This window comes from Siphateles boraxobius, unplaced genomic scaffold (assembly GCF_051911475.1).
Source record: "Siphateles boraxobius isolate OS27281-9 unplaced genomic scaffold, OSU_SipBor_1 9, whole genome shotgun sequence".
NCBI classification, from domain to species: domain Eukaryota; kingdom Metazoa; phylum Chordata; class Actinopteri; order Cypriniformes; family Leuciscidae; genus Siphateles; species Siphateles boraxobius.
Genome location: NW_027509219.1, coordinates 12,741,488 through 12,753,816, shown reverse-complemented (window position 1 = coordinate 12,753,816; position 12,329 = coordinate 12,741,488). Strand labels below are relative to the sequence as shown.

General features: G+C 37.4%; 1 protein-coding gene across 1 annotated transcript; it reads left to right on the top strand.

Moving 5' to 3' along the window:
• The first annotated feature begins 3,598 nt into the window (after positions 1-3,598).
• On the top strand, positions 3,599-6,256 carry LOC143732862 (serine/threonine-protein kinase pim-2-like). Its single transcript, XM_077224303.1, has 6 exons — positions 3,599-3,752; positions 4,241-4,335; positions 4,470-4,520; positions 4,745-5,126; positions 5,227-5,406; positions 6,128-6,256. The coding sequence occupies exons 1-6, from the start codon at positions 3,629-3,631 to the stop codon at positions 6,175-6,177; spliced, it is 882 nt and encodes a 293-aa protein (XP_077080418.1). The 5' UTR covers positions 3,599-3,628; the 3' UTR covers positions 6,178-6,256.
• The last annotated feature ends 6,073 nt before the right edge of the window (positions 6,257-12,329 follow it).

Here is a 12,329-nt window from a genome sequence, read left to right as displayed (position 1 = left end):
TTGCTTAGTAGTATGATTTTACACTTCTATATATAAACATCTATATATTTTGCTGTTTTTTTCTCCCCTTTAATTGTACTTATGTGTGTGTGTATATATATATATATATATATATATATATATATATATATATATATATATACAGGTATATATATACAGTATGTCATTGGTCTCTTACTTTGTATAAAGCAGCTATGTCTTGTTAATATAAAAACGTACAGAAATACAATAAAATAAAAGCAAAATTTGTTTTTAAAAGTGAAGACAATCATCTTTATTTATATAGCACTTTATACAAGATTGTTTCAAAGCAGCTTTACATATAAACTGGAAGATAATGTTCAATGATGCAAACACAATTCAGTTCTCTAAGATTCAGCTCTAAGACAGTTGTGTCATTATTCAGCTGCAGTCAGTTCATAGTTGATTCAGTAATTTTGTAAAGTTCATCAATTATGTAATGAGTTCAAATCAGTTGTAAAGCAGCTTTGCACAAAACAGTGATGTCATCATTCAGCTAAAAAACAATCTTGACAAACATTTTAAGTGGATCTTAGCGGTATTATAAAAAATTATTATGACATGATCCCTTTAAAGAAATGCTTTCAAAGAATAGAAAAATTAGGTGCATGAAAACCATCTCCATGGTTGTTTATATATATCTAAAAAAATGTCAGCTTCTGTTTTCATTTAATTTCTTGTATTATTTTAAAGATTCAGTTTTCAAATCTTTAAAATTGAAGGTTTAGTTACCCAAAAACAAAATCTAAAAAAAAAAAATCTATCATCATTATTTACTAAGCCTCATGTTGTTCCAAACTCGTATACGGTTGTTGTTGTTGTTTTTAAGTGAAAGGCAAAGACCTATTTTTGTTTCCTGAAATAAAATCTCAATCTACTTGCTGCAAACTTCAATGCACTGTAGACCGTTTAAAACATAACCCTACAATAAATGAGACTAGAGCCTGTTGAAAAATAATAATACAACAATTTTTGGTGCATGACATCATCACTGGTTATTTAGGTGAAAGAAGCTATTATTGTATTATTAGAAAGATTTAGGTCAATCTTGAAGCTTATTGGAAGAGTTACTCAAAAACAAATTCTATCATCATTATTTACTCCAAATTTACTCTAAAGTCATATAGGTCTACCACTATTTTTACAGTTTTGGGAGGGCAATTGTGAAGAATCGTTACGCTAATCAATATTTTCAAACAATGTGAGTTTCATAAGTCTGTATATGAAAAACTATGTAAAAAAGTATATTTAATAGGCTACTCGATCAAAAGAGTTAACACAACTACAAGCCAAGTATACTTTGAATACTTAATTATACTTTAAGTATATCTCGATCAAAAGTACAAGTACAGGCCAAATAATTTAATTTAATTTAATTTAATTGGACTTTTCTCTCGGTATAAGTCAAGTACACTTAAGTGTAATTTTATGTATATTTCTGAGAAGTATATAAAATCTAGACTGAAAGTATACTTTCTTATTTTTAGTTTAAAAGAAGTATACTAATAGAACACTTGACTAAAATTATTTTTCGTAAGGTATGATTGACAGACAAGGATGCCTGTTTTAATTGTATTGTATTTTGTGGCTGAAACAATCTTCCACATTATTAATACTACTTCGACATAAAGGCAGTCTCACGGGATGCGGAAAGCACAATCTCTAGGCCGCACACGACTCTCACACACACAAGCCTTTCAGAAGCGCGGACATAAAAAGTCACTAGTCATCATCAGCATGCACTTCATCTTTTGTATTTATGTCCAGACAGTTTTATTAGTTTTGATGACATTTTCGCATGTACATCGGGGTGTTTTGCAAGTATATAAGTAGATCAATCGATGCCAACTTCAGGTCTGGTGCGATGATGATTCGAATTTTAGTTGCTATAGAGACGCGTGATATGATTTTTTGGTTTGTACACTCAAACATCGCTATCTGTTGTTTGAGAGACGAGGCGAATTCAGAGATTTTTGCCGAGTATTTCCTGCGCAGATCTTGTGATTTTGAAGCTATTTGGAGGATTCCTGAGAGAAAACTTGTTATATTCTACAAGGAGTAGATCGGAGGATATATCCTTTCCTTTTTTCTTTTCATTTTCATATTATTTCTGAGGAAGCTTTTATCTAACTGTTAATTGTTATTATCTGGGAGTTAAACTAGGAGTTTGTAGTTTAATTTAATTTTGTATTTAATTTTTATTATTTTTGTTTTATTTATTATTTTATTTCTTTTGGTAGTATTTCTGAGGAGGGTTGTATTGTATTCTTTTTGTGTGTTGTATTTTGTATTGTTTCTATTGCAGGTTGGAGGAGGACGTTGATGGCTCACATGGGTGAAAGAGGAGGTGATTGTTCTAGTTTTTCATTTGTTTATGGTATGTTATGATAACCATTTGATCCAACAATTTTCCCAGCTAACTAAGTGATCACATGTATTTGATTCCTTGCATGTGCAATAAACCTTTCAATTTGAGTAACTATTGTAACAATTTGTAATTGACCACTGACATTGATCATTGATTATTATTAAAACATAACTAACTATGTGATGTCTGAAATATTCCAGCCTCAGGCCGCTCCAGATCCAGGAGAGCTGCTTCCACTCAGACGGCTGGTCTGGAGGTTTGGAGTCTCAGTTCTCATGATTTAGCTCCTCTGTCTTCTGAGTTTTCTGGTTCTGTGTTCACAGGTCAGGATCACAGGACGAGGAAGAGGCAGAACGGCAGCCAGCAGAGCCCAGATGATGGATGTGCGTCCAGGCGGTCATGTGGAGAGTTGAGTCTCAGCAGCAGAGGGACGTACATCGTTGAGTGGAGGTGGAGTGGCGACGGATCGGACGGCCCAGGTGAACAGGACAGTTGTGGCGACTGGAGGTTGTCAAGGTCCGACAGCCTCCAAGAGATGATGTGTTCTCCGCTGCCAGGTCAAGTTCCTGTGGAGCCAACAGTGACTTCCAATGGCCTAACAGCTCAGGGTGCCGTGGAGGTGTCTCCTGCGAACAAGAGCTCAACAGGTGAGATTGAAATAAGGCTGAGGGGTGTAAAGTGTTCTGATAGAGATTTTGCTATTTTGTGCATAAGACTGCTTCAAGTTTTTAACAGGTTATGGTCTAGTCATATTTACCGTTGCTCAGCATAATTTAGCTGAAATTTTCTTACCGAAAGTTTTTCCAAAATATTTTAGTTGGACGTTTGTTTTTCAAAAAACATATTTTTCAGAACATTCAAAAGAAACGTTCCCATAATGTTTGCAAAATTATAAAACAGACTGTTCCCTTATCATCTGTATAACCAAGAAAAAAACATTTTTGAAACATTGAAAAAAAACTGGACGTTAATACGTATTATTGTGAAATAAGACTTTGGGACATTTATGCAGGCATTAAGCAGAAGCACGGCCTTCGTATAATATTTGCTTTACTTGATTTTGTAACATTACAAATAAGAATGGAACAGTAAAATGTGTAAGTGTGTCATTGTTTAGTTTGAGGTCAGAGATGTTTCTAATAGTTGTCTTTTCAATTGTTTTTCTTCTTTTCAAAAAAACCTACAGAATGTAGGAAGAGGCGAGGAATTTGTACTTTCCTCGTGAGCGTGTGGAAGGCTATGAAACATCATTTCGGCTGCTGTTGCCACAGTAGTGCTGTGGATGTTGTGGAGCCTTTCGTCCCTCCACCAGATCTGGACCCAGAGCCTGATCCAGATCACTCAGCCGTCAAGCCAAATAATGGTAAATACACAGTCATTATTTCTTGAACATTATTTTAAACAGTATTGTCGTCTTGTTTTCCACTAAAAATATCTTAAGGCTTGTTTTCTGAGAATAATAATATTATTCTCCCTAGGTTTAGGTGAAGGTTCAGGGTTAGTACCTAGTTATTACCCAGTTATTGTAATAACTGTAATAAGTACATAGTATGCACATGGGAAACAGGACTGTAAGATGAAGTGCTACCAGTAACACTTTATTGTAAGGTGACGTAGTTACACGTTAGTACATCTACTGTACTTACTATAGGGATAACAGTAAATTATAAATAATTACAAGTAACCAACCGTAACTCTATAGTAAGTACATGTAGTTAATCAATATTACCCAGTTCTTATCTGAGTAAGTACAATGTAAGTACTTCACCTTAAAATAAAGTGTAACCTTTTATTATTAATTCAAAGGATCCAGCAAGCTCATATATTTATCATATTGTTTCTGTTTTTCAGAGTCCTTTGCGTCTTTCTTCAACGTAGGAAAGATGATTGGATCCGGAGGATTTGGCAGGGTGTACGAGGGAACACGGAAATTTGATGGCAAAAAGGTAAATATTACCCAACTGTACAAACATTTTGAAACAAATACATGTTTAAACCAATTTACAGATGGTTTAATACCTAGTGCAAGGTCAGGTGCCTGAATACTGTTATTGAAACATTTTTTTTGTTTTTTTTGCAGGTTGCCATCAAGCAGATCAGCAAGATTGACAACAATCGTTATCTTGATATTGTAAGTTGTTTAAAACCTGAATGTGTATTTAGTTGTTTAAGTGCTGATTACTGTAGTCAATACACCTGTAGGAAGCATTAGCTGTTAATGTTATCGACAAATAAGCCTAGAAGCAACAAATAACTTTGAGCTGAAAAGGCTCTGTATCTACAAAGATCAAAGAAAAGTACATTCAAAAATGAGCTTTGTACCCAGCTAATCTTCTGTCTGCTACTTTTCACTAGCCTGGGCATCCCGAACCTCTCGTAACAGAAGTGGCGCTGCTTCTAATGATGAGGCAAGAACCCAGAAGCCCCTACGTCATACAGCTCTACGAGTGGTTTGAACACCCTCGAAAGTTCACTCTCGTCATGGAGTACCCCGAACCCTGCGAGAGCTTGCTGGACTTCATCATCCGTAACCCTGAACTGGATGAACCAACGGCACGGGTCATCATGAGACGGGCTGTGCTGGCAGTACAACACTGCATCGAACATGGCGTTTTTCATAATGACATTCATGCGGAAAACTTCCTGATGAAGAAAAACACGTTAGAGCTCAAGCTGATAGACTTTGGCTGCGGTCAGCTACTTAGTAGTGACGGCTACGAGAGCAGAATATACCTTGGTGAGCATTTTGGCAGTGTGGAAACCTGAATGTGTGACTTACTGATTATTTGACACTTTAAATAAGAAAGCTCAACAATGCGCGAATGTCTTTCTTACAGGATTAATGACTTACTGCCCACCTGAAGTCTTCACAGATACGAGGTTCCACGCCGTCCCAACAAACGTCTGGGCTCTAGGAGTGTTGTTATATGAGATGGTGAACGCATGTTCTCCTTTTGGCAATAGAATGGAAATCACACAAGCCAAAGTTACATTTAGGAACGCCAACTTATCCAAAGGTGAATAATGTTGATATCTTTGTTAAACGCACACATAAAGCAAAGGCTCTGTACAGAGACAGTTAAAGGTGAAGTACTCTATGTGAGATTTTTTTTAAACCAGTTGCATTTGTGATGTTTGAGTTGGAAAAAGGCGTGAAGCACGCAAAGTCTTTTGAAAATATGCTCTTTTTGTCACAGAAACTGCATACTTCACCTTTAAAGTAAAGATAACGAACATTTTACCTTAAATGAATCATGTTTAGATGTCACATGGTCATGACTAACCAGCTCTCTTCTTATTAATATTGGTACAGAATGCAGTGATCTGATTAGCCAGTGCCTAACAAAGGATCCAACTAAACGACCGACGTTAGAGCAGATGTTACAACATGAATGGATTAGAAATGATCTTCTTGTAGATTGGAGAAGTTCAGGAGATTCACTCGATCAGTGATTTCAGGTGTGAGGAAGTGTAACAGATGGACAGAGTAGGATTATAATCATTTGTTATTATCATTTATCTATTTTCAAATTTGTGTATTGAACAGAGTTCATTTTAATGTTGTTGTCATAGTCTAGTCACCTTCATTTATATAGTGTTTTATACAATACAGATTGTTTTGAAGCAGCTTTATGATAATAAACAGAAAAATAACAGAATCTGTGATGCAAACAGAATTCAATTCTGCTGTAAGACATTTATGAGTTGACATGTTCATATAATCTTTGTTTTGGATAGGAAATAACATACTTGCTGTCCTTGGTGGAGGTCTTGAGCTCGTGACGTGACCCGAAGCCCGAAATCCAACTTCAACTCGACAGGGAAGTCAAGCCGCCACTCCAGAGAGCTCAGAGCCTGGCATCATGGGGGATCTTTCGGACTGGAAATCAATCAAGAACAATTTGGGATCCTAAAGTTAAGCCAAAGGGTCTCTTAGGTGATCATTTGAACACAAAGTATTATATCAAAAAGTGATCAAATTCATCATATTTTACTGAACTCTAATTTAGAGTTTCTTTGTTTATCCGAGACATGGCTTCATGTAAACTCCCCGTCAGCAGCATTAGAAGTGCCTGCTTTTAAACTCTATAAGAAAGATAGAGTTTGTTCTAAGAGGGGTTATGATCAAACAAGTTATGATCTAGGAGAAAACTGGTTTCCAGTCTAATGAAATCGCTTGGTCAAATTGTTTGGATTTGGAATGTATTGGTTTGAAATTCAGACTCTGAATCTTTGTATTAATTGTAATTTATCGTCCTGACTCTTCAAACAGAAGTTATGAGATTTGAAACTTTTTTTACATTCATTTTTATACATTAGTTATACAAAAGTTTGTCTAGCTAATACAGTGGAACAAGCCAGAGACTAATATCTGTAAAACAGTGTTTTTTGTTTGTTTGTTTTTACCAAAACAAATAGTTCAAGTGTAGTGCCAGATGTTGTTGTTTCAGGGGAAAGGCTACAAGTTGTATCTGAATTGATCTTGATTCCAGACTTTCTTTTAAGGCTCAGGTTAAAAAGGTCTGTAACTGGGTCAAATTCTGTCTGTCAAAATTTAGATATATGTCAACAGAGTTGTATGTTGTATGTATTTCATTAGTATCTCTCATATCACTTTTTGTCTTAACAACCCGGTCACAAGCGAGTACAACTACTCTAAAAACACTGGACTCTCTGTATAAACAATCACAATTTTTTTATTTATTAAAAAGAGTTTTTTTCATCATTTTTTATTTTTAATACTAAAAAAGTACAATTTGATAAATTGGGATAATCTGATGTAGATGTTTGTCTTATGTTTAAGATTATACATAGCCTGTCGTTGCTGTTAAAACTGTATGTTAATGTAAGAACAACTGCACATCGGTCCACAAGGGCTGGAGAAAGAGGGACTGTATTATTCCTCTCAGAAAAAGTCAATTTAGTCAGTCTGTATTTTCAGTCAAAGCCACAAGGGAATATGGAACTCCATCCCATCAATAATTAGAAGACTGGATATACATTTGGTTCTTTTAAGATTCATCTAAAAAAATGGTTACTTACTAGTCAGCACTGTCAACATTAGTATCTTAACATTCTGATTTTAGCATCTTTGTAATGATGGTTCTGAGTTATTTGCTTTTTCCTGTCACTACTTTTTTTTTTACCTCTTATGTAGCACAATATGTTTTGACAAAATTTTCTGTTAGTGTATTTTTGCATGATTTCCGCGTGGAATCGTGTACTTGTATTTTGTAATTTGATAATGTGATTGTTTTGTTGTTTTGTATTATTAATGTAAGATGCTTTGTTTTTAGTGTGACTTTTTACATTCTGTCAAGGGTCTACAAATGAAAATGGTCTTTTTGGCTAATTCTGCATCTATGTTTATTTATGTGCACTGCCCCTGTAAACAAGTGAAATAAAGTAAACATGAGAGACTGCAAGACGTCAGCACAGCCATATTTGCTTTGTTTTAAAAGCAATTTTTGCTTAGTAGTATGATTTAACACTTCTATATATAAACATCTATATATTTTGCTGTTTTTTTCTCCCCTTTATTTGTACTTATGTGTGTGTGTATATATATATATATATATACAGGTATATATATACAGTATGTCATTGGTCTCTTACTTTGTATAACGCAGCTATGTCTTGTTCATATAAAAACGTACAGAAATACAATAAAATAAAAGCAAAATTTGTTTTTAAAAGTGAAGACAATCATCTTTATTTATATAGCACTTTATACAAGATTGTTTCAAAGCAGCTTTACATATTAACTGGAAGATAATGTTCAATGATGCAAACACAATTCAGTTCTCTAAGATTCAGCTCTAAGACAGTTGTGTCATTATTCAGCTGCAGTCAGTTCATAGTTGATTCAGTAATTTTGTAAAGTTCATCAATTATGTAATGAGTTCAAATCAGCTGTAAAGCAGCTTTGCACAAAACAGTGATGTCATCATTCAGCTAAAAAACAATCTTGACAAACATTTTAAGTGGATCTTAGCTGTATTATATAAAAAAAAGTATGACATGATCCCTTCAATGATACAGGGATTCAAGATGGCGCCTGTGTGTTCGGCTGGCCGTCGGTCTCTCTTGTACTTATTGTTTTGGATATTTTTATGGATGTCTATCTGGGCCTCTAATTGCTGCACATGTCTGGTCTATGACCGACAGTCTCTCTTGAACATTCGCACCTCTTTTATGGACTTTTATAAGCAGGATGTAGTGCACGCTTTTAATCAATCACACAGAAACACCACTACGCACATGGACGCGGGAAGTAGGGGTGCTGCAGGTGCTGCAGCACCCCCTGTTGGCAAACTGTGATGACAATAAAATGATAGCTTATAAATATATCTCTGGTTGTTGTTTCTGTTCCACAACATTTTGTATGTCATGTTTGGGGTGTGGGATGAAGAGAGGGATATTTTTAGTAATTATTTAATTAAAAATTATTTAATTTATCTTCAGTGTGTAGTATTAGCCAATCAGATGTCTTGACGCGAATCACGCGATTACGATTCAGCCTACGCATCACAAAAAACAAAAACAAAAAAACACCTAGCTAGTCTAAAAAACTATATCAATATCTGTGCTATAATGTCTCAAAAGAGAATTTTGGATTTTTTTCAATCCAACCCCAAAAACCCGAGGCCGAGGACTAGCGAGAATTCTCCAACTGACTCCTCATCCAGAGGTAACGTTAACGTTACAGCCCCTACGCCCGAGCAGGACAAGCTAGCTTCTGACGTTCCCGGTGCTAGCCAATACGACCAGGCTGCTGGTGACACTAACGCTAGCACTTCATATTCAAAATATTCTCAGTCTGCCCCTGACAAGAGTGAGACTGCTGCATCAGGGACATCACCTTTACCATCTGAGCCATTTCAGCCAAGGAATTTCGACTTCCCCACCAAGCGTTTTGGGACTGAAGGTTTTTCAAGATCGTTTAAATCAGCTTGGTTTGAAAGACGGAAATGGCTCCATTATGTCAATGACACTGACAAAGCACTGTGTTTTATTTGTTGTTCTGTGGTAGCCAAAAAGTTGGTACATGACTTTTACAGAGCTGACGCCGTATTCATCAGAGGGGATTTTCGAATTGGCGTAAAGCCACAGAAAAATTCAGAGATCACGAAAAGTCATTATTCCACCTTGAAGCTGTGAACAAAATCGCTGCGCTAAATAGTACACCGATCAGTGCCCTACTCTCAGACGCAGTTGCGAAGGAGCAGAATACTGGCAGAGTGGTTCTCCAAGACGCCTTCAAGTCAGTACGCTATTTGGTCCGACAGGGCTTACCTCTCCGAGGCCGCGATCACCGTGAAGGACATTTCTGGCGTATTATGATTGACCGCACCAAGTCGCTTCCCGCAGCTCGCCGGTGGATGCTCCGCAGGGATAACTGGCTCTCAGATACGATCCAAAACGAGATGATAGAACTGCTTGAACATGCTGTGCAGCGAAGGTTGGTTTCTGGGGCAATGGTTTCTCATTACTTTGGACTGACGGCTGATGGCACTACAGACATTAGCTCATCCGGGCAGTTTTCCTGCCATGTGCATTTTGTGGATGCTGATTTGTGTCAACAGAGTGTGTTTTTGGGATTTTACAGCGCACCAGATTCGAAAGCAGACACTCTATTCAGGTGCATCACTGACATATTTTTGCGCTTGCACCTGCCGATTGAAAAGCTTCAAGGCTACTGTTTTGACGGGGCAAGTAATATGTCTGGACGTTTCACCGGCGTACGTGCGCGTCTTGCAGAAGTCTGCCCTGGCTCCTTGTTTGTCCATTGTTGCAATCACTCGTTGGATCTTGCTTTGCAAGAGGTGGCTCGGGATGTGGCTCTCGTCGCTGACGTATTTAACTTTGTACAGAACACCTCCAACCTCATCCGAGAGTCAGCAAAACGCAAGAGTTTGTATCAGTCTCTTTTCCCCGACGGAGAACCCGTGTCCAATGTCGCAGCTCTGTGTCCGACAAGATGGTGCGTAAGGACCAAGGCGATATCCAGACTCCTGCAAGGATATGGGCCGCTGTTGGAGACCCTACGAGCTCTCGAAAAGGACCGGAGTGTTCGTGGGGAGACTCGGTCGAAAATATCAGGACTTCTCAAGCAAGCTATGAAGGGCAGAACTGTCTTCGGGCTGTTGTGCTGTGAGGCTATGTTTGGACCTTGTGAGGCTGTGGCAAGAAGTTTGCAGAAGGCTGATGCAAGCGTTTCTGGTGCACTTGAGTGCATTAAAGTTCTCAAAGAGCGCATAGGTAAGCTTTATTCTTTGCTTTTGTTACCTATAATTGCTTTTTTTTTTTGTGGACGATTTGCATGTCAATGTCTTTTGCGCGCGTTGGTGTGGTCAAATTAAAACTCTAATTTTACGCGCGTTGGCGTGGTAAAAAAAAAAGTTCAGACGGAGCAAGAAAGCACACCCTGTCTATTTTCTTTATTTAACAAAAGCACAATGTTTTGATTTGATTGTAAGTGGACACATAAAAAAGTAGAAATATAACAGATTATTTTTTCATAATTATTTCTTTTTTTCTGTATGAGCATATATGAAAAAAGTAATTTAAGTTTATTGTGCTACAATGTGAAGAAAATCCAGCAAAACGCGCCGGCGACCTCAGAGGGTTAAACGTAAATAATAACATGTATTATTATTATTATTATTATAGGTGCACTGAGGGGGGAAGGAGTTGTGGACACTATTTTGTTGAAAGCAAAAGCGTCTGCATCAGCTCTCAGCCTGAAGTGGCCAAAAGATTCCAGGGTCAGCAGAACACCAAATCGTTTTCGGGACACCACTGTGCTGGAGGATTTAGCAGACAGTGGTGAATTTAAGTGGCGACGGGACTTTTTTGAGGCAGTGGATTTAATGAATTCGGAGATGGAGCGCAGATTCGATCAAGCTGGCTTGTCAACAGCTGCAAAGAGGGAGAGAGTGCTGCTGGATTCTGCAAAGGGCCTTGTTTCAGATGCTGACTTGAGTAACCTTCAGCTTCCACAGATGGACATTGCGTCCCTAGGCCTGCAACTGAGGATGCTGGGTGGCCTCACCAAACAACATGCATTCCACTCAGTCCAAGAACTTGCTCGCTTTGTATCAGCTCTACATCCACAAACAAGAGGACTTTTCACCGAGGTGGAACAGCTGATCCACTTGTGCCTTTGTTTACCAGTGTCTACTGCTGGCTCCGAAAGGTCTTTCTCAGCTCTTCGCCGCCTGAAAACCTGGCTCCGTAGCACTATCACTCAGAGTAGACTTTCTCACATGGCACTGCTTCACATCCACAAAAACATTTTGGATGATCTGGATATTCAGGATCTCATGGCAGAGTTTATCAGCCGAACTCCAGAGCGCAAATCTACATTTAGTGTACCAAAATCCTCGTAAGGTAGAGACACGGTGTCTTACATCTCTGCGTCTTTTTCCTGCCGCCGTGCAGGCCCTGGTGGTAGCCTATATGATTGTGATTAGCATGCAAGAAACGAATAGTCTGTAACTTTTTAGAATTTTATTTAATTTAGAATCACATATTACTGTCGGATAAGACATATTTTGCTTAGTCTGTTACTTTGTGGCACTTAGGCCTTTTTTTGAAATCCAGTAGCCTATTCATGTAATTATTGTTTCTTTTATGAATTTAATAAAAAAAATCTGTCTCGTATTATGTCCAAACGGTCAGTGTACTTTTGTGTCCATTCGTTTTTCCTTATTTAACCCGTAATTGCAAAACGAAAAATGAACGGTTGTATTCTTAAAACGCAAAGTTGGACACCAAAATTTTAATTTGAACTTTAGGCTACCTACACACCAAATGCTGCGCCAAAAAATAAATATCGACGAATTTTCTGATTTTTGTTTATGACTTTTTGCCCCTTGATTAAACATTAAACAAAATACTGACAAATTAATATGAAAAAAATTTAGATTTTACTGGT

Excerpts from the sequence above, each read along its gene's own strand:
- LOC143732862 (XM_077224303.1), top strand. The coding sequence starts at position 3,629 with ATGAAACATCATTTCGGCTGCTGTTGCCACAGTAGTGCTGTGGATGTT. Across the intron at positions 4,336-4,469 it reads GGAAATTTGATGGCAAAAAG|GTTGCCATCAAGCAGATCAG; the intron begins GTAAATATTACC and ends TTTTTTTTGCAG. Across the intron at positions 4,521-4,744 it reads ACAATCGTTATCTTGATATT|CCTGGGCATCCCGAACCTCT; the intron begins GTAAGTTGTTTA and ends ACTTTTCACTAG.